At 40.2% G+C, this 27,412-nt stretch overlaps 1 protein-coding gene across 1 annotated transcript in view; it reads right to left on the reverse strand.

The window, feature by feature from the left end:
• Nucleotides 1-27,412, reverse strand: part of LOC106092835 (potassium channel subfamily K member 1) — a 96,118-nt gene that overhangs the window by 54,124 nt on the left and 14,582 nt on the right. The window contains exon 2 of the mRNA XM_059366684.1: nucleotides 2,698-2,921. Within this exon, the coding sequence (XP_059222667.1) occupies nucleotides 2,698-2,920 (223 nt within the window). The 5' untranslated portion in view covers nucleotide 2,921. The remainder of the gene's footprint in view (nucleotides 1-2,697; nucleotides 2,922-27,412) is intronic.

A 27,412-nucleotide genomic window follows, 5' to 3' on the forward strand; every position in this document is an offset into this window, starting at 1 on the left:
CGGTGGATGAGAGGCTAGCCACAATACACATAAAAACAAAGCAGCACCAGATTTCAACATAAAAATTATCACATAGCCACATGGCTGTCACCAGATCAAAACACGAAGAACCAATGAAAGGCATTCATCCAGTGTACGATCGATCAGTGGAGCGAATGGAAATTCGGATAATTACCTTGTTACAGTAACGGTTCGCACCCTTTTGAACATGGCAAGGAAAGTAAGCTGGACATTGAAAAGCTGCAAACACAACAAATGGCAGCGACATACTCCACTCGACTGACCCAATTGTTTAATGAAAGCACTCCTTGCTCCGACGATATAATGGCGCAGTGGCAAACTATTGCCACTCCATGGAAAATGCCGCGAAATCCGTACTTGGGTACCGGAAGCCTCCTCCAAGAAACCCATGGTACTATCAAGAGTGTCGAGATGCTACTGAAGCCAAGAATGGGGCATATGAGCAACCGTGCAATCAGTAGCAACGCGCCAGACGAAAGAGAGGTATGGGGAGAGAAGAAACGTCTATTCCGCAGAAAGAAAAAGTAAATAGAAAGACGTGAGTGTGAGCGAATTGAAATGTACAGGAGTCTGAATGAAGTCCGGAAATTCTACCAAAGAATTAAACATCAAACCGATGGCTTTGGTGCAGGCACATCCTCATGCAGAGACAAAGAAGGAAATCTGGTAACTGACACAAATAACATGCTGAGGATATGGAAAGAACATTTACCGAATTGCTAGTGTCCGATGTTGGCGGCGAAGAGGATACCGCAGAACCAATCATTGATGATGGTATAGAATCTTTACCTTCTAGTCAGAATGAGGTCCAAGTAGCAGTGACCCGACTAAAGAACAACAAGGCAGCAGGAGCCGACGGGTTACCCGCTGAACTATTTAAAACCGGAGGCGACATGCTAATAAAGCGTATGCATTATCTTATTTGTGCAATCTGGCTAGAAGAATGCATACTTGATGATTGGAACCTCATAGAATACTATGTTCCACACACAAGAAAGGAGAAAAGATGGAATGCGCGAACTACAGAGGAATTAGTCTCCTCCCCATCGCATACAAGATACTCTTGAGCGTACTGTGTGAAAGATTTAAACCTTAAGTCAATGAGATAATTGGGCCCTATCAAAGCGGCTTTAGACCTGGCAAATCCACCCTGGACCAGATATTCACACTGAGCCAAATCCTGGAAAAGACCCGAGAAGAACAAATCAACACCTACCATCTCTTTGTTGACTACAAAGCCGCTTTCGATACCCCTTTACGCTCAAAGGTATTTCAAGCCATGGTATCCCTGCAAAATTAATAAGACTCTGCAGAATGACAATTGCTGAAACACGTTCCTCAGTAAGAACAGGAAAGAATCTCTCCGAACCATTCAATACCAAACGAGATTTCAGGCAAGGAGATAGCCTATCGTGTGATCTCTTTAATATTCTGCTGGAGAAGATTATACAAGATGCACATGTTAATAGATATGGCACAATAATCACAAGAGAACACATGCTACTCGCCTATGCCGACGACATCGATATCTTACGTCGGTCACCGGAAGTGGTAACTGCAGCCTTTGAAAGAATCGAAAGAGAGTCAGTGAAAATGGGTCAGGCAGTAAATGGAGATGAGACGAAATGGATGGTTTCATCACCCAAAACGCCTTGTACCAGCGAGCAGATAAAGAAAATGGAGAAAGTTGGGAACCACAACTTCGAGATAGTCACCAAATTTATCTACCTCGGTACCGCCCTGACCGAAACGAATGACATCAGTTTTGAGATAAAACGAAAAGTAGTAAAGGCAAACAGATGCTACTTTGGACTAAGTTGGCAGTTTAGAAACAAGGTCACCTCTCAACAGACGAAGATTACACTATACAAGACACTGATACTACCCGTGTTGTTATATGGTCCTGAGGCATGGTTACTTGTAAAAGCCGATGAGGTAGTGCTTGGAGTATTTGAGAGAAAGATTCTTCGTAAAATTTATGGACCAGTTTGCGTTTATGGAGAATGTAGGCGACGTATGAACCACTAGCTGTATGAGCTGTATGACGACGATATCATAGTTACACGCATCAAAATACAATGACTGCGTTGGCTAGGTCATGTTGTCATCAAGTGGTGGGAGACACCTCGATACTTGGTGTCAGAGATTTAAGAATGAGCGCAGAAGATCAAGGCGCTTGAATAGCTATTCTAGGTTTGGCTAGTGGAACAAATGTTCTATCAAAATCGGACAAGGGATTCGAGGGTCAGGCGTTAATGGGTTAATTTCGCCTGCTTTGGCAGAAATTTGGTACGTAAAGTACTTCTATATCCCTCAACTTGGTTATTTTGTGAAAGTTGTTAGCAGAATCCATGGTGTGGGGTCCCCAGATTCGGCCCGACCGAACATAGTACGTTGTTTATAGTTGTACTAAATGCATAAAAAAACAAATGAAAATAGGGGTTAATTTGTCTTTTGTTTATAAACAGGGCTTTTTGGGGGTCAAGCTGTTCTTATCAAATGTTCCTATAGATTGTCTTTAGTTAAAAACCATCGAGGTATATCTGTTGTTTGCAAATATGTATTCCAAATCGAAACCATAAAGAATTACCTTCGATATGTTATAAACGTCGAATCATTTGTGTATTTCCTTTTCACTTCGATTCATAGACAGGAATGTTGGATGATTTCACTTACCGTTTAAGCACGCATGTTTGTCCAGGAATTGATTGCGAAATGTTTCCACTCGCTGCGATATTACATCAATTTTTGGCGCTTCGATGGCTGAAAACATGGCTGCACCCAGGACGAGAAACAGGATGTAACCGCCGCATAAAAAGCAAAACCGACATCTTCCGTTTTTGTTGGAGGACGTGGCTGATGAGTTCTTCGAGCTAATCGGAAATGCTCCCAAAATCATGCTATACATGTGCACGGTGTAAAGTGTGAGAGTTGCGTGCAAAAAATATGAAAATGTAAAGATAAAAGTACAGAAAATCAGTTTAGTGTGAATGATAATTCTTATGTGGTTGTTTGGATAATTGTACATATGTACATGTATGATAGTAAGAACATGCGTTAATACATAATTATGCATGAATTCCTGTAACATACATACCATAACGGCCAAAACCTAAACACGTACATTTTTTTAAATAATAATTTTTAAAAAAAAACAAAGTTATCATAATTTTTTTAATATTTTTTTATTTTATATATATCTTTGTTATTGACAAATACCAACTTAAGCAATGTATAACTCAATAAAAAAAGTTAAAATAAAAAAAAAAAAAACATTTTAAGACGGAAATATAAGCGGTCAAAATTTAAGCACCTCTCATTCCGAGGCAAAAAAAAATATTTCAATTAATATTTCGCTGCAAATTCTTTAGTTTTGATGACACACGCACTTTTAGATATTATTAGGGGTGATATTGCTTCCCAGGCTGTTTTTGTGGCTTCAAGTAAATTTTCTTCGGTTTTTCAATTGTTAAGGTTGATTTTTCCAATTTTCCAAAAGTTCCAATGGGATTAAAGTCCGGTGCTTGAAAAGGCTATTGGGTTCGGTTAGGTTGAAAAGAGGGTGCGTATATTAATCTGCCCCATGCCAAAATGGAAATACATCTAAGCCAGTAATCGGCTTGTTGTGCACTCTAAGTGCAAACAAGTAAAAGCGAGCTAAGTTCGGCCGGGCCGAATCTTATAAATGGTGGAGGGCATGGATAGCATTTGTCGAGTTCTTTGCGTGGCATCTCTTTATAGGTAAACAAAAAATAGTGTATTATAACTGTTATGCTATTGGAGCTAAATATATCAAGTTGTAGTCCGATTCGGACCCTAAAAGAATTGAATTCTAAACATTGCAGAAGTCATTGGGTAATATTTCAGTTCATTCGGATAAGAATTGCACCTTGTACGGGCTCAAGAAGCAACATCGGAAGATCGGTGTAACATGTATGTTGGAGGTCATGGGAGAAACCAATGTTCAAAATTTCAGCCAAATTGGATATTAACTGCGCCCTCTAGAGGCTCAAGAAGTCACGATCCCAGATGGGTTTATATGGCAGCTATATCAGGTTATGTATTGATTTGCGCCATACTTAGCGCAGTTGTTGAAAGTCATAGCAAAACACCTCATGGAAAATTTCAGCCAAATCGTATAAGAATTGCGCCCTCTAGAGGCTCAAGAAGTCAAGATCCAAGATCGGTTTATATGGCATCTATACCAGGTTATTAACCGATTTAGACCATGCTTGGCACAGTTGTTGAAAGTGATACTAAAACACCATGTGCAACATTTCAGTCAAATCAGATGGGAATTGCGCCCTCCAGAGGCTTGAGAAGTGACGACCCAAGATCGGTTTATATGGCAGCTATATCAAAACATGACCCATTTACAATCCCAACCGACTTACACCTACAAGAAGTATTTGTGCAAATTCAAGCGTCTTGCTTAGCGTGCTTTCGACAGACAGACAAACATGGCTAGATCAGACGGACAAGGCTAGATCGACATAAAACGTCACGACGATCAAGAATATATATACTTTAAGGGGTCTTAGGTGTTACAAACAGAATGACGAAGTGATCCTATGGAGGAGGGTATAAAAAGTGGCTTCGAAAAAGAAAAAATTCCTAATTGTTTTCCATTCCAGGCCCCTAAGATGGTTCATGTCAGGTATTGTGTTCCCAACTAAGTACCGGTGTCTGTTAGCCGCGAACTCCGGGCAATGACATAGGAAGTGATCCAACGTCTCATCATTTTCTCCACATGCCCTACAAATGCTCTCACTTGCCGCACCGATTTTTCAGATGCGAGCTCGCAGTCCTATGTGTCCCGTTATGACACCAAAAGCTATATTGACCTCCTTCTTACTTCCTTTCAGCCATAGCCTCGTCTTCTCACGATCTGGATCCCCCCATAGGATTTTTGACGTCGTACCGACCGTTTCGCTATTCCACAGTGTTGCAACCGCATTCATAGTCCACGCCCTTATCTCGGACTACGTCGACCCAAAAGGCTTCGGGTTAATCAAGAAAAATGTAGACATAAATTTGACCGATTAATCTTTTCAAATAAGGTGTTAATTGCTTTAGTATTTTTTGACATAGAAATTCGATTTGACATAGAAATTCATACGTTGAACATATTTTTAATTGTACGAATTAAATTGTTATTTAATAGTATAAATCAAGATTATATTGCGTTCCCTTTCACACATATGTAATGCGAAAAGAAATGAGAGTGAGTCAAATATATGTCTCGCGTCTATCATATACACATATACAGACACAAAGTAGCTTAGCTAGACAAAAATATATCCAGAACAAGAAAAATAGAGTGTATTATTATATCCTCCACCAAAGGATGGGGGTATACTAATTTCGTCATTCTGTTTGTAACTCCTCGAAATATTCGTCTCAGACCCCATAGCCATGTCCGTCCGTCCACCCGTCTGTCTGTCGAAAGCACGCTAACTTTCGAGGAGTAAAGCTAGCCGCTTGAAATATTTCATAAATACTTCTAATAGATGTATGTTGGTTGGGATTGTAAATGGACCATATCGGCCCATGTTTTGATATAGCTGCCACATAAACCGGTCTTGGATCTTGACTTCTTGAGCCACTACAAAGCGCAATTTCCATCCGATTTGGTTGAACTTTTGCATGATTTTCATTTTGATGATTTTCATCAACTGTGCTGAGTATGGTTGTAATCGGTCCATAACCTGATATATCTGTCATATAAACCGATCTGGGGTCTTGACTTCTTCGGCCTCTAGAGGACGCGATTCCTATTTGGCTGAAAGTTTGCACGACGTTTTTCGTTGTTACTTTCAACAACTGTGCCAAGTATGGTTCAAATCGGTCTATAACCTGATATAGCTGCCATATAATCCGATATTGAATATTGCCTTCTTGAGCCACAAGAGGACGCAATTCTTATCCGATTTGGCTGAAATTTTGCATGAGGTGTTTTGTTATGATTTCCAACAGCTGTGCCAAATACGGGTGAAATCGATGCATAACCTGATATAGCTGTCATATAATCCGATCTGGGGTCTTGACTTCTTGAGCCTTTAGAGGGCGCAAATCCTATCCGATTTCCCTAAAATTTTGCACGACGTGTTCCGTTATGACTTTCAACAAATGTACAAAGTATGGTTCAAATCGGTCCATAACCTGATATAGCTGCCATACAAACCGATCTGCGATCTTGACTTTTTGAGCCTCTATTGGGCGCAGTTATTATCTGAACTTTTGTAGAACGGCTTCTCATGACCTTAAATATACTTGCCAAATATGGTCTGAATCGGTCTATAACCTAATACAGCTCCCCTATAAAACGATCTCCCTATTTTACTTTTTTAGACCCTTAAGGGCGAAATCCTTATTCGATCTGGCTAAAATATTACACAATGACTTCTTATGTGGTCTCCAACATTCATTCAATTATGGTCCGAATCGGACCATAACTTGATATAGCTCCAATAGCATAGCAATTATTTTCTTTTATCCTTTCCTTTCCTCTATTTACCTAAAAAGAGACACAGGAAAAATAACTCGACAAATGCGATACATGGTGGAGGGTATATAGCATATAGGCCCTGCCGACCTTAGCACGCTTTTACTTATTTTATATCTCTCCGTAAAATATAATTTATTGAACTATAATCTCAGCAGACTAATGATGGAGTTTGTTTAGCTTCGAAATCGCGATCTCTGTAGCCTGCACAATGCATAAATCGCTAAAACATTTTGCCTAAATTTTATATTGGTTTTCGCTGGACAAATAAATCCAACAAAAAATTAAACAACCAAAATAGAGCAGCGGAAAAACAGATGAATGAACCGTGAAGCACACCGACAAATGTGTATACACACATTAAAAGGTTACTCTTTGGCAAACGAAGATTGCTGAGTAACAGATTTTTGGTATTGTGTGTGTTGCTGATGCTAGAAGTTCTTTTTGAGTTAGAGATAAGAGGGTTGCCTTTTATATTTTGGGATTGGCCAATTATTGTGTTGCAATCTGCCAACTGAAAGCTCTATCGTAAAGCTTGCCATTTTTGAGGATATACGTACTCAGAACGTTTTGATGTACTAGCGCTATTTGTGTTGTTTACAGTAACTTAAAAGATTCATCTCGCCCAAAAAAAACGTGAACATTTTCGTGCGATTTATTTTTACAACTTTCGATGTGGATTAGGTTATGTTAGGATAGGTTAGGTTGAAAAGAGGGTGCAGATATTAATCCGCCCCATGCCACTATATACATACCCTAAGCCAGTAATCGGCTTCTTGTGCGCTCTAAATACAAAAAAGGTAACCTCGAAAAGATAATCTATGTTAGGATTTCCGTGCTGCCTACAAAATCCTTAATTGCTTTCCATGCCACTCCGCTAAGTTGGTTCATGTTTGGTATAGAGTCCTTACCTAAATGCCGGTATCTGTTAGACGCGAAAGCCGGGCAATGACAAAGGAAATGCTCCAACGTCTCATCATCTTCCACACATGTTATCCCTTGCTTACCGATTTTATATAAGTGAGCTCATAGTCCTATGTGTCCCGTCATGATACCAATAGCTATACTGACCTCCTTCTTACTACTCACGACCTGAATCCCCCCATAGGATTTTCGACGCCCTACCGAGCGTTCGCTGTTCCACAGTGTTGCATGCGCATTCGTCACCCACGCCCTTAATTCGAACAGCGTCGACCCGATAGGCTTTGGGTTAACCATGTTTATTGACGGAATTCCTCTGGCCTTTTCCGCCAAATCGTCAACCTTTTCAATCCCTCTTACTCCGTTATGGCCCGGCACCCAAATGATTCGACGTGAATTAACTCAAAAACAGCGTATCGATGAACTTAATTAAATTTTTGGCGTTTAAGCTCCATCAAGGACCAGTGTTTATCGATGGTATGGTGAAATCGACCCAGGTCGTAGTTCACTCCAAAAAACATTGTTGTTCCAAAAAACATTGTGGTTGTGCGCCAACTAATATTGCAAGATCGTCATGTGACCTATCGTGAGATTGAGACAACCCTAGCCATTAATGGGACCAACATACACTCAAAATTGCATGAACATTTGACCGTAAAAAAAATTTCGCATTGCATCCCACACAATTTTTCAATCGCTTAAAATAAGGCTCGTGTCGATTGGTCGAAATAAATGCTCCAAAAATACAATCGCGGTGCTTCGAAACACGTCTATGACATTGTGACGGATGATGAATCGTGGATTTACACGATTGAGCCCGAAAATAAGCAGCAGTCGACTATATGGATGTTTCAAGATGAACCAAATCCAATAAAAGTTGCTCGCGCGCATGGCACTTCCAAGCAAATGATCGCCTGTTTTTTCGGAATAACTGGACATCTCGCAATCACTAGAACAACGCAGAACAGTCAATTCTGAGTGGTACACAACCATTTGTTGCCAGTTGTCTTCGAAGAAATCAGGTAAACCAACTGCCGAAGACGGATCACTCTTCACCACGACAATGCGAACTCTTACACATCGGCTCAAATAACTGAACTTTTCAGCACTCAAAACATCGATTTGATGAGTCTTCCGCCAAATGACTTCTTTTATTCCCGTACGTAAAAAATAAAATGAGAGGTCAAGGTTTTTTGACACCTGAAGAAGCGGTTGATGCGTTCAGAATGCATGTTTTGGAGATTACTCAGTCAGAATGGCAAAAGTGCTTCAACAATTGGTTCAAACGCATGCAAAAGTGTGTAAACCTTAAGTGGGAATATTTTGGAAAACAATAAAGCGATTTTCGATGGTAAATATTTGTGTTTGTGTTTTTTAATCTCGAAATATAAAAGGCAACCCTCGTTTTTAACATTGTCGGATATGGAAATCTGTTGAGGTAAGCTCGCGCCTAGAATTGGGCCACCTTCTTTCTCGTATACTGCAGATTTCAGTGTTCTCTGTTCTATCACCAAGGCAGTTTGGGCCTCCTGCATAGCTGATTCATACTCCTAAAACTGGGAACATTATCTGCATAGTAGACGGATTCAAATACTGAGAGATTTTTAAAACAGAGATACAACTGCAATAGTAACCTCGGTCTTGATTTTTTCAAAGGAGTTGCTTGTAGAAATACCAATGGCCTCGAAATCGTAAGTCAACCAATTTACAAGTTATAACTAAACAAATTTAAAACTTTCATTAGGATCTTTATGATCAACAGGAGGGTTAATCAATCCACTTTGTTCCATTTGTGATGCATGAATATATATATATATATAAAGGGTGATTTTTTAAGAGCTATAGGAAAGTTTAAAAGAAAAATGCATGAAATCTTTATTTGTATCGATATTACGGTCCATATAATTCAATGATTGAAAATTATTTCATGCAAGTATTGACCGTGACTGCGCCTCAAATGGTCCATCCGCTTAGTCCAATTTTGGCACACTCTTTCCAACATTTCGGCCCGAATCTCCCGAATAAATATTTCAATGTTGTCTTCCAATGTGTCAACTAAAGCAGGATTGTCTGTATATATGTGAGCTTTAACATAGCCGAAAGGCGTTAAATCGCACGATCACGGTCTCCCGAACGTGAGATAAAATGTTCACAAAACTCGCCTCTCAATAAGCCCATTGTTACGCGTGCTGTGTGGCATGTGGCACCATCTTGTTGAAACCACATATTATGCAAGTCAAGCTCTTGCATTTTGGGAAAAAAAAGTTTGATATCATCTTACGATAGCGCTCACCATTCACAGTTACGTTACGATTCGCATCATCTTTGAAGAAGTACGGTCCAATGATGCCACCAGCTCATAAACTGCATCAAACTGACTTTTTCTGAATGCATTATCAACATTCAAAATCGACAATTCTGCTTATTAACGTACCCATTACCATTTGCGTTACCATTTCATGAAAAACAAACAGACTTGCACTGGAAAATTTTTTGCGTTTTATTTTTGCCTTTCACGACTTATCTATACTGTTCTAAAATAAAACAGCATTTATCTCTCGCCTTCAAACGTACATTATGTATTGAATATAAATAGGATCAGTTGTAGTGGAGGATCTAAGACAACATCTACATCTTTAAAGTTGGAAGAATTTCAAACGGGAATTGTATCCTATACCTCCGACCCGATCGAATGCTGGGGTTTAACTTGACCCATGGCAAAGAAACAACGAATACTATTTCACTTGGAACAAACACAAGCATGTGGTCCATTCAATTATGACGTCAAAGTATTTGAACTTTAAAATTTACAATTTTCTGCAAAACTGTTTTACTTGTATGTTTTTGTTTTGCTTGACATTGTTTCCGCAAAATTGCCAACATTTTGTTGCATTTTGCACTACCTTCGCTTTCAGTTTGAACTTTTTAAATGGAGAAAACATGTACCTTGTATACCTACTTACGTACATGCATACGTTATAGGGTTGTGCGGAGGTTTTGTGCAACGTAATGCAGTGCGAACTACAATACATGTGGATTATGACGACTATCAAATGTCCTAAAAGGTCGGTCCATTATGGATAATAAATGAGAAAGAAAAGTTTGCTGCAGTCAAGTTAAGGCTGATATGCCAGGCTAAAGTAGAAAATTCTTTAATATAATGAATTCCAAATGATATTATGGAAAAATGGTGTTCGGGACCTACTAAATATGTCAACGCAATAGATCGACTCAAAATGCAAATTTTCCCATGAAGATTTCATTAAGAAACAGCGGACATACTTTTCTTATATCAATCAGTACTTTCGGATACAAGTTTAAGCTCAATGACCTCAGCGACCTCCTTTCAATAGCCGGGTCCGAACGCCACTTAGAAAAGAAGTTACATAGCTGATTAGTAGGAGAGAACCGGTTTCAAGCAAATTACATATACATAGTGGATGTCATTAAAAAAGATATTGAGAGGATAGAAGATAAATGCCCGACCGACACGCCGACTGACTCTTACTTAAATACTGAGTGCCAATGAAACTCGAACTGACAAGACGAGTTATTGGCGTATTTAAATAACCAATAACCAACATCAGCGTCTGTACCCAGGTTAATTCCGGTCAATGAGGTCCAAGTAGCAGTGATCCGACTAAAGAACAACAAGGCAGCAGGAGCACTACACAAGCTGGAAGTTTGAGCTCCGACTTGTGTGATGTTCATCGTTATCACGGGAAGCTAAGCTAAAGCTACCGGGCTCATCCATAGGTTGCGGATAATGGAAAACTTTATACGGAATAGCTGCAATTGCAGACGCGGGCAGTCGCCGATTTCGAGAAGAGAGTCTCAGTGGGTGTTCAGGTGGCACTGACTCTTAATTAAATACTGAATGCCAATGAAATTCGAAATGACAAGGCGAGTTATTGGCGTATTTAAATAACCAATAACCAACATCAGCGTCTATTCCCAGGTTGGTTCCGGTCAATGAGGTCCAAGTAGCAGTGACCCGACTAAAGAACAAGAAGGCAGCAGGAGCCGACGGGTTACCCGCTGAACTATTTAAGGCCGGAGGCGACACGCTGATAAGGCGTATGCATCAGCTTATCTGCGCAATCTGGCTAGAAGAACGCATACCCGATGATTGGAACCTCAGCATACTATGTCCCGTACACAAGAAAGGAGACAAGACGGAATGTGCCAACTACAGAGGAATAAGTCTCCTCCCCATCGCATACAAGATACTCTCGAGCGTACTGTGTGAAAGATTTAAACCTAACGTCAATGAGATAATTGGGCCCTATGAATGCGGCTTTTGACCTGGTAAATCCACCCTGAACCATATATTCACACTGAGCCAAATCCTGGAAAAGACCCGAGAAGGACATATCCACACCTACCATCTCTTTGTTGGCTACAAAGCTGCCTTCGATACTCCTATACGTTCAAAGGTATTTCAAGCCATGTCTGAGTTTAGTTTCCCTGCTAAATTAGTAAGACTTTGTAGGATGACAATTGCTGAAACACGTTCCTCAGTAAGAACAGGAAAGAATCTCTCCGAACCATTCAATACCAAACGAGATTTTAGGCAAGCAGATAGCTTATTGTGTTATCTCTTTAATATCCTGCTGGAGAATATTATAAGTGATGCAGATGTGAATAGATATGACACACCCTAATCACAAGAGAACACGTGTAACACAGTAACTGCAGCCTTTGAAAGAATCGAAAGAGGGTGAGTAAAAATGTGTCTGGCAGTAAATGGAGATAAGACGAAATTGATGGTTTCAACTCCCAAAACATCTTGTACAACCGATCAGATAAAGAAAATGGAGAAAGTTGGGAACCACAACTTTAAGATAGTCAGTAACTTTATCTACCTAGGCCGTAACCGAAACGAACGACATTAGTTTTGAAATAAAGCGAAGTATAATACTGGCAAACACATGCTACTTTGGATGAAGTTGGCAATTTAGAAGCAAGGCCACCTCTCGACAGACGAAGATACAAGACACTGATACTATCTGAGTTCTGACAACTGCAGTATACAGCCAGAGCATGATACGCGGCTTAAAAACTTTTTATCGCCCAAAGGATTTTCGATTCATACACAATTTCAAGAACAAAGACAAAGACAACAAAGACGCCACGTTGTCCGTTGGAGAGTTTCCCAGGAAATGTGTGTCCGCTAGTAGTTCTAGTGTTTCCTCCACGGAGCTGCAGAATTCCACGCAGGCTTTTTTCAGCTCGCCTTATATATTCCCTAGGCTCAGCCTCATTGACCCCCAGTCGTGTGGTGCCCTTGTGGCTTTCGCACTGTTGAAGACTTTTCTGCAACCGTTTCTTAGACAAACCAGTTTTGTGTCCACCATGACGGTCGCTGTTTGCTCTTTGGTTTGGCTCAAGCACATGCTGACATAAGCAAGTCATTCAGGGTCTTCCTGATCCGAGCGACCATTATATGAATGTCCACCACAATTTCCTCTCCTTTTCAAGTCAAGAGATGTTTGTCGTGCAGAATGTGTGTTGCAATTTATCCCAATCCGTCTTTCTTCTGTTTGGGCGAGGGATGACTTCTATGGTATTTTCCTGAAGGCTGAAGCTAATTAAAAACAATCAGAGAATCTGTGGCATTCAACACTTCTTAGCAAGAATACATGCTCTTAGTCTCCCATTCCCCGTCCCCTGACTGCCAACCCCACCGTTTCTTTGTGTAACCTTTTTAAGAAATTTCAAGTTTTTGCGTGACCTTTTGAAAATTCTCAAGGTAAAGGTAAAATCATGGCTTTGGAGTATGATGTGTTGGCTCTAAAGGTTACTTCTTCTTGAAAGTCATCCTTAATCCTAAATCCAATTCCTTTACTTAAAAAACATGCAGCATCAGCAAAAGTGCCAAATGTTTATAAAATATCCCAAATTTGAATGTCAGGAGGCACCATTTTTGGTTTTTTGCATAATTACCTCCATGAGAATACAAAGGGCATGATTCCACACGAGTTTAATTAACCTCCGGCATCGAAGCAAATTTAGCTTCCATGTATACAGATCTTTCAATGTTTTTTATTGTCATTAAATTTCGATGTTTTCGGAGTGATAAGTTATTAAAGTTCCACCGCAATTCTTGTTAAGTACAATGAGGACTATCTTTGGATCGATATCAACTAGGCTTCAGATTGCAATTCAAAGCCAATAACATAGCATCGGTTGGTTGGCGTGTGTAATGTTTGTTACCCGGCTGGTCCTATTGATGGGATTTTTTTGTGGCATATAAATTTCAACAGCCAACAGGTCATCTAACGTTTAATCTCATTTTTCATGGACCGTTGAAAGCCAAATCAGCTCCCTGTAGATTCCAACACATAACCTTATGGAAATCTTCTTGTTGCCATATTTACCTATCCTCTAAGGCATTTAGTCAAATTATTCATTTTTAATGGAATCACAAAATGCAATGGCAAAATATGGAGTTCTCAAAATGATGTTGTATAAATATGCGTATATCCTCGAGTGGAATGCCAGGTAGCCAGGAATTCCAGCCCACAGGCTTCGTTGGCAATTTGTTTTCCATATGAATAAGAAAACACTTTTAAAGAGTTTCTTGATTGATGATGGTCAAACTTAAGCCAAATTGTTGAAATAAGTTTTGGGCTAAATACCAAGAAAACATCCAAGGACTTTGTTGTGGTCCTTGTTGTATCCACATAGTGGTAATTGTGGTGGATGTGGTTGTGGCTGAAGCTCGTTGACGTTATGGTCATCGATTACGTTTAACTTTCATGCATTGTAAATTACACTTTTCATTGCACATAAAACCACATTGATGTGCCACTTATGAGCAGACAGTGAGAAGGAAAGCCAAAGATTGGTACATTCCCTCAGCGACCAAGTTGCCAAATTTGACTTTGACTTTATTGACTGGCCTACCATCGTTTGTTTTTAACAGTGGTAAGAGATAAAAAAACCGCCAAGTTCATTTGGGAAAAGAACAAAGTTCTTGCGGTAGTTCGAAATCGATAAACTAAGACTATTTTTTCATTGTCATACCACAGTGTGACATATCAAAGCTCCGTTTAAAATTCTAGTTTTCTACCAACTTAATAGATTTCTGGGCGCCTACTGAATAATAATGTTGTGCTAAATTTATTTTAGGAATATCTGAAGACACTATGTTGACGAAAAAAATCATCGAAGCTTTATTATACCCACCACCGAAGGATGGTGGTATATTCATTTTGACATTCCGTTTGCAACACATCGAAATATCCATTTCCAACCCCATAAAGTATATATATTCTTGATCAGCGCAAAATTCTAAAACGATCTAGCCATGTCCGTCCGTCTGTTGAAATCACGCTACAGTCTTTAAAAATAGAGATATTGAGCTGAAATTTTGCACAGATTCTTTTTATTTTGTCCATAGGCAGGTTAATTCCGAAGATGGGCTGTATCGGACTATATCTTGATATAGCCCCCATATACAGCGATCCGCCGATTAGGGACTTAGGCCCCTAAAAGCCACATTAATTATCAGATTTTGCGGAAATTCGGGACAGTGAGTTGTGTTAACCACTCGACATCCGTCTTCAATTTGACCCAGATCGGTTCATATTTGGATATAGCTGCCATATAGACCGATCTCTCGATTTAAGGTCTTGGGCTCATAAAAGGCGCATTTATTGTACGATTTTGCCAAAATTTAGACAGTGAGTAGTGTTAGGCCCTTCGACATCCTTTTCAATTTGGCCCAGATCGGTCCAGATTTGGATATAGCTGTCATACAGACCGATCTCTCGATTGCAGGTTTTCGGCCCATAAAAGGCGCATTTATTGTCCGATTTCGCAAAAAATTTGGGATAGTGAGTTAAATTAGGCCCATCGACATCTTCCTGGAATATGGTACAGATAGGTGCAGATTTGCATATAGCTGCCATATAGACAGATCTCTCGATAAAAGATCTTGGGGCCATAAAGGAAGCATGTATTGCCTGATTTCGGAGGATTTATTGTCCGCTTTCGCCGAAATTTGGAACAATGAGTTGCGTTAGGCTCTTTGACAACTTTCAACAATTTGGCCCAGATCGGTCCAGGTTTAGATATAGCTGTCATATAGGCCGATCTCTCAAGTTAAGATTTTGAGCCCATAAAAGGCGCATTTATTGTCCGATTTCGCCGAAATTTGGGACATTGAGTTGTGTTATTCCCTTCGACATCCCTCTTCAATTTGGTCCAGATTGGTTCAGATTTTGATATAGGTGCCATATAGACCGATCTCTCGATTTAAAGTCTTGGCCCCATAAAAGGCACATTTATAATCCGATTTCGCTGAAACTTGACACGGTGACTTATGTAAGGCTTTTCGGCATCCGTGTCGTATATGGTTCAGATCGGTCTATATTTGGATAGGGCTACTAAAAAGATCAATATTTTGTTTTACAAAATTGAACAATTACTTGTACTTATTAGACCTCTCAATATCCGTATCGAATTTGGTCCAAATCGGGCCATATTGCGGTAAAGTTGCTATGGTGGCATAAATTATGCACTTTTCACCGGATTATGACGAAAGGTGGATTACGTATGTAACCGAGGTGGTGGATATCCAAAGTTCTGGCCGGCCGAACTTAACGCCTTATCCAACCTCTATCATAGGATGGGCGTTTACAAATTTCGTCATTCTGTTTGTAACTCCTCGAAATATTCGTCTCCCCATAAAGTATATAAATTCTTGATCGTCATGACATTTTATATCGATCTAGCCATGTCCATCCATCTGTCGAAAGCACGCTAACTTTCGAAGGAGTAAAGCTAGCCGCTTGAAATTTTGGGCCATATCGGTCCATGTTTTGATATAGCTGCCATATAAACCGATCTTGGATCTTGACTTCTTGAGCATCTACAGGCGCAATTTTTATCCGATTTGGCTGAAATTTTGTATGATTTCCAACAACTGTGCCAAGTACGGGTGAAATCTATGCATTACCTGACATAGCTGTCATAGAAACCGATCTGGGGTCTTACTTTCGTAAGCCTATCCGATTTCGCTTAAATTTTGCACGACGAGTTTCGTTATGACTTTCAACAACTGTGCAAAGTATGGTTCAATTCGGTGCATAACCTGACATAGCTGCCATATAAACAGATCTGGGATCTTGACTTCTTGAGCCTCTATAGGACCCAATTATTATCTGATTTGGGTGAAATTTTGTACAACGGCTTCTCCCTTGCCTTTCAACATACGTGTCAAATATGGTCTGAAACGGGGTATAACTTAATACATCTCCCCTATGAAACGATCTCCCTATTTTATTTTTTGAGCCCCTAAAGAGCGAAATCCTTATTCGATTTGGCTGAAATTTTACACAATGACTTCTACTGTGGTCTCCAATATTCATTCCATTATGGTCCGAATCGGACCATAACTTGATTTAGCTCCAGCAGCATAGCAATTCTTTTCTTTTATCCTTCCCTTTCCTTTCCTTTGTTTGCCTAAAAAGAGACACCGGGAATATAACTCGACAAATGCGATCCATGGTGGAGGGTTCATAAGTCTCTGCTCGGCCGAACTTAGCACGCTTTTACTTGTTTTTTTTTTTTTTTTTGTATATTTTATATCAGTCACCTTGAGATGTAGAGTTACTATTAAACAGTGGTTTGAATATTATTTTGTTAGAGTTAAAAGTTGTAGCGCATGTGGGGTATATGATGAGACGTTGAAGCATTGGAACCAACTGACATGGAGTTCTTCGGGGGTTACTTTTCGAGTTTTGCAGCGCACAACAAACCGATTGCTGCATTAGCTGCATGTCCATAATATTGTAGCATGGGGCGGTTAATAGTTCGCACCAAGAAAAACGTTATGGTCAAAATGTTGTTGTATCCGTAAATTAAGAACAAATCTAGGTCAGTCCCAGTGCATACGTGACTGCGTTGGAATCTGGAATTCTGAGTTTATTTAAAAAGAGAGCTTTTCCTCGTGAATTGTTTGATTGCGGTATATTTGGATGAAAAATCACTACTGGCTTTTGTTGGAGAACTCCAACACCTCAAAGTGACAAAATGTGCGACATATTATCGGGAAAACATTTTGGAAGCTGTTTTGGAGCCGTAGATATGCAAACATTTCGGTTGTAGACCATGAACGTAACAACAAGACTCGTCACCGTCAAACAAAGCACAAGTAAAACAAGAATGGCTAATAAATCATGTTCCGCACTTCATTTCGTCAACACAGTGCCTGTACAATTTGTTAGATGCCAACCCAACCCGGACTTTCCTATTTGTTCTATTTTAGAGAGTAAGGTAAGAGGACTTAAAAAATATGCCAGTGTGGATGCACCGAAGAAACCCATTCTATGGGTATGGGCCAAAATACAGGCAGATTAAATTCGTGCTAATTGCATCTCGTTTTTTGAACAACTCAGTCTAAGCAAAAGGGGGGCATATCGAGCTGAAAGTTAATATATTCTGAAATTTATATTTTTTCCAAATATTTTTGTCATTTGGTCGTTTGAGTTGATAACACTTCGTTTCCGCTACCTTATAAAATGTTGTCATTTTCCCGAAAACCATATTCTAACCTTCAACGATGGTTGATTAAAAGATTATGCAAAATTTAAAATCTATCCAATTACAATAAAGATTTCCCAATACCAAATAAAATATCTTTTACCGAAGGATATGTTTCCTTTAAATGTTGACATCTTTTAAGATAGTTGTCCTCTTCGAGAAAGAAAATGCGCCCAAGAAAACCCCTGGGTGACCGGGATGATTCGCAACATTGGGAAAGAGATTTGCAGACTTTATAACAGAGCACAACGTAAAAAAGCGGAAGTTTATTGGGATGTGTATTACACACAGATCAAGGATTGGCGAAAAGTGTCTGCTGAAAGCTTTTCTGCAAACAGATCAATTGAGTTAATAAGGCCGCCAAGATGAGAAAGTTTCTCTCAAAAACCCATGTCCCAACTAAAACATTAGTAGACGACATGGGAATGAGAGCAGAGACAACGGAGGACAAGTTGAGGCTTTTGATAAAAACGCACTTTCCCCAGGACACGACGGGACTCACGGAGACACCAGAATTTTGGAATAATGAGGTTGATAGAGGGCTTATCATTTCAGAATTTATGATAAAGGAAGCCTTGAGGAGCTTCAAGCTATTTAAGTCGGCGTTACTTCTATCTGGTGCCCCATCTGGCCTGTATTTTCACAGCGTGCCTAAGACTTGCTTATACTCCGAAAGCCTGGCAGGAGGCAAGGGTGGTGTTTATACCTATGCCCGGCAAAGCAAGTTATGCGACGCCAAAGGCCTACAGGCCTATAAACCTCACGTTTTCTACTCGAAAGCATGGAATGCATTGTGGATACCATGATGAAGAGAAGGGCATCCAGCGAACTGCTCAAATACAAACAGCATGCCTATGTGAAGGAAAGGTCGGTGGAGACTGTACAGCACGAGGTTGCGCATAAAATAGAAGAATCCTGCGATTCCAAGACATACACATTGGCGGTTCGCATTGACATCGAGGGGGCGTTTAATAATGTGCGGATAGACACATTGATCCAATCCTTAGACCATTACCGGGTGAACCGGGTCATTAGAGACTGGATAAACCATATGCTAAGGAACAAGTGGATAAATTGCGAATCCCTTGAAATAAATATAAGGGGAAAGTGGCACAAGGCACGCCACAGGGGGGCATATGGCTTACGAATGGGCTCGACCTAGGGGTCTCAATGCTTACCCAGAAAAAAGCTCAATCTGCGTTTTCAGGGAATTCAGGGACGAAGATCCGCCAAGGAGTTCCATTTTAGGTTCTCCTTTCTTTGAGAACTTGTCTGATTGAGAGGATGTGAACATTCGCAAGTTGTTGGTATGTCTAAGTGAGACTGAAACATAAACCTAAGCTAGGGTTGCCAATGTTTGGAATTACGCCGTATGCTATCCAGGTTTGTAGTTGGTGGGCTGAAATTTTGATCCTTTGGCACTGGGCATTGTCTTTGGAATATGCATTGCACACTTCTGTTACTAAAAGTGCAGTTAGCTTTATCCTTTATTATCATCGTCATAAATTTGCAATTTTTGGAATACATATCCAACTGTGCACGGTTGATGAAATCCTATGCTCAACACTTTGCAACTGAAATTGTTACAAACGCTCGTACGTTCATTTTATTTGTAATTCATCATCATTGTCATGAATAAAACATTAGTTTTTTCAAATTATGCCTGGTTAATGCTGCTGCTACTGTACTGAACATAAGGCATTTTATGTTTAGGCCAAGCATGGATAGTACTCTCAATGGGCAACATGCCATTATTTTGGCTCCATAAACATGATTTTATTGCCGACTTCTTCTGAGGTGCTAAAACACGTAACATAGTACGTATGAATGTACCCTGTGTATGGTATGGACTATGTAAGAAGCAAATGCTTGTCTGGAAATGCTTCTTAAGAATAGTGTGAATTGTGTTAATAATATATCCTCTGGCAGCTCACATGTGATTCTAACCGAGTATTTTTTCTTTGCCTAGAACATGATAACAGTATTGTGTGGGGTTCAGTTTTCCTAACAAAAATTCCTAACCATGGCCATTCTTTACTATCATCAGATGTGAGGAAACTGTTCAATCTACATTTGATTAGTCCATAAAATATAATGATCATGAGGTAACCGTTTTCCACAAATCTCAGTTGTGTGAAATTGCTTGCATTACCTTCAATCTCCGTCTTTAGTGTGGCCGTGGTGTCGTATAAGCAGCGTCATTCATAGAAGCGGGAAATATTCATCATACGTTTTGAATGTGCGATTATTGAGGAGAGTTTGCCAAACAAAAAAATACACCCGTGTTCACCATATTCATTCATAGTGACTTTTTGTCAAAGTTAAAAAAATTTGCCACAATTATCAAGTGTTGTAAAAAAAGGCCAAAAAACATTTTATAAAAAAATTTTGCAACATTTTGTTTAAATGTTTTCAAACTCTTTTCTGCAGAAGTTCGACGGTCAAAGACGCACTAAACTCATACATTTTTTAACTATTAATCTGAGCAGTACTAAGTTTTGTAGAGAAAAGCTTTCAGAAAACAGGCTGAAAGACAGAGTTCCTCTGGACCTCTTCCAACTTCTGGAGACTATGACTTTGAAAGAACTGAACCGATTTGAGTTTTATTTCTATTGCGAGTTTGCAATTGACTGATGCTGATGTTTTAGTTTTTACCATTCTTGCATTGTTTGGGGTAGTGTTCGTTATTTAAAACACGCTGGGAAATTAGCTGGTTTGAGAACTCGGGCTTAAGAGATAAATGCTGCTGGAATTCGCTACAGAGACTCATCAATTGCTAGAGGTTTCTTCTGAAAACAATTACCTTGAACATCTGGGGACTATCCAGTCCTGATAATTCTGTGCGAACCTTTGACATCATTTGCTACTACTTTCAATATTTTCGCAGGGCAAAGAGTATATATCTGCTTTGTCATCAATCATACAGATCGTGACATTTGATCATTTTAAATTATTTTTAAGTTTAGATGTTATGTGAAAGTACGTAGGGATCTAAATCTAACCCCGATATCTCGTTACAACAAAGAAGATTTAATGGTAGTAACCCTGTAGTGGTCAGAGAAATCACTACGGGTCATGGCATCCATGTGAGGCCAAGGGGCACGACCTTATACTTGGAGTCGAAGCAAACGCACTAAACGATCTATGGGAAATCACGGTTACGAACATTTTATCCATAAACTTGGTTATCTGCAACAGTTTGCCCTGCACCAACGTTCTACAACCGAACCAGGGACAAGGTTATAGACAGAACACTTGCAACGACCATTGACTTGGATGAAGTCTCAGATTGGAAGGTCTCTACCCAGTGCCCCTTTTCGGGTCACTACAGAATAGGCTTTTAGATTGAGCACAAGAGAGGAGGAAAAGGCATCCGAAGAGGACGGACTAGAATAGTTTAAGGAAACATATGCGGAGGCTTGCGTCCCTTGGAACATCTTTGTCGGACGAAAGGGAACTACAGGACGCAATGGATCTTGTTAGCGCGATCCTGAATGAGACCTCTCGGAAAGCATGTCCAGAACGGGTATCGTCACGTAAGACGATCCAAGAACATGGTAGAGGGCTGGGACGAATATCTTGAGACACTGGGCTGGTTCAAAAAGGAGACGAGGCGGGCGAAATTCTGCGAAAAATTAGAAGGCACTAGTGAAGCATATACATTTTACAAAGTGATATCCAAGAACGTCGAGCTCTCTGAGCAGAGAAGACGGAACTCACACCGAGAACAACCAAGAGACAGTCTAACTACTAATGGGGACACATTTTCCAGGCAGCCAGGTAGAGGACGACGATCAGGACATCGTAATACTCACAAGGACTGAATTCATGGAAGATCTCATCAGTGACAACGTTGACGAGGAGAAGATAGTGAGGGCGGTTGGCACCCTCCAGCCCAGAGGGGATCATCCCGGCACTGCTGCAAATCCCTGAAGGTGAGGGAGGGACTGACATCGTAGAACTTGGGGCACAACATGCATACCTCTAGGGAAGTACGCTGGAGACGCTTCTACATAAAAGGGGTACTAGAGGTCAAGATGTCTCTCCAACGGAAGTAGTATACGATGGCGGCCTTCCTCGATATTGAGAGGCATCTAACAACGTGGAGATAGGGTCGATAGTCCACCGCCCTGAACCGCATATTATCCGTTCTGGTGAACGCATAAAATGCTTCGCTGTAGGATGCGGACTTGGGAGGAAATGTGGTTAGAAGGCGGTTAAAAGTGTGGTTAGAAGGCCTTGCGGAGTTCTCGCTGATTCTCTGGAACGTCTTCGCTGAAAATTATTGCATAGGCGGACGACGTCTGGCGACGATTATTGTGCTCTTCACTCGGAGATATAAGATACTGGATTTCAGACTCTCGTCTTTGGAAGGGACCACTCTGCAGTTGTCAAAGGAGGCGAAATAGCTGGACCTTGTCCTCAATTCGAAACTGTCCTGGAAAAGGAATATAGAGGAAAGTTGTTGTTTGGCGATAAGGATCTTCAACTGCTGCAGAAGGATGTTTGGTAGATAGTGGGCAGAGAGTCAGCCCGAAGATGATATACTGGATGTACACGGTCGTTGTGAGGCCAGTGCTGGCATATGGAGCACTAGTATGCTGGAAGGCTGAGGAGAAGTGTATATGAACCAGGAAACTTCGAAGGGTTCTAAAACTGGCCTGTGGTGTTATGATCCACAACGCAGGCGGGTCTGGAGGCGATGCTGATTTTACAATGTGTTGAGGAATATATTTGGGGTTGAGCAGCTAAGATAGCGCTTAGGCTGAGGGAACTTGTAATGCTAAGAGAAGGGGAACACTGCCACTGCTCCATGCCATGGATGCAGTGGCAGGATGAGGAGTGTTTTCGACTACCTGTCGTCGAGACCGATTCGAAAAAGGTTGTTCCGGATTCGCTTTGCCGGAAGTGAGGAGTTGAATGAGACCTTGGTCTTTACTGCCGGCTCTAGGATGGAGTCAGGGACGGGATTGACAGTCTACTCAGAGACACTCGACATCGGTATGCCAGTTAGACTGCCAGACGAGTGTTAGGTTTATCAGGCAGAGGCCTGTGTCATTACGTTGGCCGCAAAGAGATCCGGAGGATGGACCTATCACCATAGAAACTAAAGATGTTCACAGTATAGTGGCCCTCAAGGCTTTGAATTCGCCAATGATGATGTCGAAGTGCGTGGCGATGTGTCTGGAGGCCCTGAAGGGGCTTCTGGCTTATGACGTTCGCTTGATGAGGATGAGGAGAAGACGATCAAACATTTGCTCTGCTCATGCTCTGGTCTACGTGGGCACAAGCTTTCCATCTTAGAGAGGCGATTTTTCTTCGCTCTCGGCGAACTTGCAGATGTGTCTCTGAGGAACCTTCTCTGATACGTGGATAAGACGAATTTGTTTCGTAGAATGACGCGATAAAATCTTCAACATGACATAATGCATGCACATACGAGGATTTCCTGTGCTTGGCACTCTGCTAGTGAATACTTGAGTGAGTGTGAGCGGACACCTATTCTCCCTATTCCTTTTCTATATTTCTTATTTGTACATGTCCCTCCACCATGGATCGCATTTGTCGATTTCTATGCGCGGTATCTCTTTTTTGGAAAACAAAGAATATTGAATAAGAACTGTTATGCTATTGGAGCTACATCAAGTTATAGTCCGATTCAGACCAAAAATGAATGCTGAACATTGTAGAAGTCATTGTGTAATACTTCAGTTAATTGGGATAAGAAGTGCGCCTCATAGGGTCGCAAAAGCAAAATCGGGAGATAGGTTTATATGGGAGCTGTACCAAGCTATAGATCGATTCACACCATATTTGACATGTATGTTGAAGGTCATGAGAGAAGCCGTTGTACAAAATTTTAGTCAAATCGGAAGAGAATTGGGCCCTCTAGAGGCTCAAGAAGTCGAGATCCCAGATCGGTTTATATGGCATCTATATCAGGTTATGTACCGATTTGCGCCATACTTAGCACAGTTTTTGGAAGTCATAACAAAACACCTCATGCAAAATTTCAGCCAAATCGGATGAGAATTGCGCGCTCTATTGGCTCAAGAAGTCAAGATCCAAGATCGGTTTATATGACAGCTATACCAGATTATAAACCGATTTGAATCATACTCGGCACTGTTGTTGGAAGTGATACCAAAACAATACGTGCTAAATTACAGCCAAAACGGATAAGAATTGTGCCCCCTAAAAGCTGAAGAAGTCAAGACCCCAGATAGGTTTATATGACAGCCATATCAGGTTATGCGCCGATTTAGAATATACGTAGCACAGTTGTTGGAAGTGATACAAAAACACCAAATGCAAAATTTCAAATCAGGTAAGAATTGTGCCCTGTAGAGGCTCAAGAAGTCAAGATCCGAGACCGGTTTTTATGGCAGCTATATCAAAACATGGACCGATTTGGACCATTTACAATCCCAACCGACCTACACTAATAAGAAGTATTTGTGCAAATTTTCAAGCGGCTAGCTTTATTCCTTCGAAAGTTAGCGTGCTTTCGACAGACAGACGGACGGACGGACATGGCTAGATCGACATAAATGTCATGTCGATCAAGAATATATATACTTTATGGGCTCTTAGACGAATATTTCGAGGTGCTACAAATAGAATGACGAAATTAGTATACCCGCATCCTATGGTGGAGGATATACAAATTGCGGCTTCTGAGAGTTCAAGAAGTTCAACAAGGTGAAATATAGCTTTTCCCACAACATTTATGTATGATATGTTGTGCATGAAATTTTTTACAAAATTTATTCAAATACGGCAAATTTTGATTTAGTATAATAGGTTTATATGACATTAAGATCAATGTTCACTTAGTATACCATTTACCCTGGAGGCATATGAATACACAACAATAAAACCAATCATTTTTAATACAAAACTAGAAGAGGATTCCCAGCAGGATTTCAAAATGTTAAATTCACTCCCACACAGATTTTGTTCCTTCTCTTCTTTTGAGGGAAATACGATATGTTTGGTATTTAAAAGTTATTTTTGGGCTGTGTTTTAATTCCCAAAACAACTTAATTTTGTGGCTTAATCTGATCGGAAAAAGTTCTCTCACCCCAATCCAAAAAAAAAAAACACTACGCCCTGTCATACGTCTTGTGCTAGTCCTCTTCCTCTTCCTTTGTCGGCACACTTGTTTGTTAGTTGAGCACATATTTTTGTTTTGTTTTGCACAAAAGATAGACAAATTGTGACTCTTTAACATTACAAATATGGATTAAGATTTAAAGACTAAATGCTGTGCCATAGGCGATTTCCATATTCACAAAGTACACTAAAAAGACCATTCGCCTGCAAATAATGGGACTTGTTATGAGTGTAAATTCTTGTAGAGTGTTATCATTTTAAGGCTTATATTAATATGTTGTACATTTGCATATGTAAGTATATGTGACGATGGTTTATGTATGTATGTTGTACTGACATTAGATGGGTCTCGGATGCCAGTGTGAAACTTTTAAAATTTTGTCAAAAAATTGATCACATTAGACTTAACATAACGAAGTGGTTTGATATCACAATGAGGCTATTTTTATTATAAAACTTAAAACCTGCACTTCATGATAAAAGAAAGAAATAATTTTCGACGGCCAAAGTTTACGGAAAGTTGAAAGAAATAAAAGTTCCTCTTCTGAAAAAAAAAATAAATATTTTTATACCCTCCACCATAGGATGCAAATTGGAAATTTTTCCCATGAACATTCCACTAAGGAACGGGGGTAAACTTCTCACATATCAATGAGTGCAGTCCGATTCAAGTTTAAGCTCAGAGATAAGGGGACTCCTTTTTATAGCCGAGTCCGAACGACGTGCCGCAGTGCGACACCTCTTTCGAGAGAAGTTTTTCATGACATAGCACCTCACAAATGTTTCCAGCATTAGGAGGGGAAAACCACCGTTGAAAAAATTTTTTTGATGGATTCGAACCCAGGCGTTCAGCGTCATAGACGAACATGCTAACCTCTGCGCAACGGTGACCTCCATAGGATGGGGGTATACTAATTTCGCCATTCTGTTTGTAACTCCTCGGAATATTCCTCTGAGACCCCACAAAGTACATAAATTCTTGATCATCATGTCATTTTTGGTCGATCTAACCATGTCCATCCGTCTGTAAAGCTAGCCGCTGGAAATTTTGCACAAATACTTCTTATTAGTGTAGGTCGGTTGGGATTGTAAATGGTCCAAATCTGTCCATGTTTTGACATAGCTGCCATATAAACCGAGCTTGGGTCTTGACTTCTTGAGCATCTAGAGGGCGCAATTCTTATCCGATTTGACTAAAATTTTGCATGAGGTGTTTTGTTATGGTTTCCAACAACTTTATTATGTGTTGTTCAAATTGGTCTATAACCTGATATAGCTGTCATATAAACCGATCTGGGTTCTTGACTTCTTGAACCTCTAGAGGGCGCAATTCTTGCCCGATTTAACTTGAACTTTTGCACGTAGTTTTTTGATACCATGATGATAGGTGCCATATAAACCGATCTTAGATCTTAACTTATTGAGCCGCTATAGGGCGCAATTCTCATCCAATCTGGCTAAAATTTAGCATGAGGTGTTTTCATATGACTTCCAAAAACTACCATGAGTATGACGCAAATAGGTACATAACCTGATATAGCTGCGGTATAAACTGATCTGGGATCTTGACTTCTTATTTTGCCTAAGAAGAGATGCTGCGAAAAAAACTTGGCAAATGCGATCTATGGTGGAGAGTATATAAGATTCGGCCCGGCTGAACTTATCACGCTTTTACTTGTTATACTCTCCACCATAGGATGGGGGTATACTAATTTCGTCATTCTGTGTGTAACTCCTCGAAATATTCCTCTCAAAACCCAACAAGGTATATATATTCTTGATCGTCATGTCATTTAAGTCGACCAGGCCATGTCCGTCCGTTTGTCTGTCGAAAGCACGCTAACTTTCGAAGGAGTAAAGCTAGCCGTTTAAAATTTTGCACGAATACTTCTTATTAGCATAGGTCGATAGGGATTGTAAATGGGCTATATCGGTCCAGTTTTTGATATAGCTGCCCTATAAACCGATCTTGACTTATTGAGTCATTAGAGGGCGCAATTTTTGCCCGATTTGGTTGAAATTTTGCATGTTGTGTTTTGTTATGGTTTCCAGCAACTGTATTAAGTGTGGTTCAAATTGGTCTATAACCTGATATAGCTGTCATATAAACCGATCTGAGTTCTTGACTTCTTCAGCCTCTATAGGGCGCAAATCCTATCCGATTTCATTGAAATTCTGCATGAGGTGTTTTGTTATGACTTCCAACAACTATGGTAAGTATGGTTTAAATCGATCTATAACCTGATATAGCAGCCATATAAACCGATCTTGAATCTTGACTTCTTGAAGCACTAATGA

This window comes from Stomoxys calcitrans, chromosome 4 (assembly GCF_963082655.1).
Source record: "Stomoxys calcitrans chromosome 4, idStoCalc2.1, whole genome shotgun sequence".
Taxonomy (NCBI): domain Eukaryota; kingdom Metazoa; phylum Arthropoda; class Insecta; order Diptera; family Muscidae; genus Stomoxys; species Stomoxys calcitrans.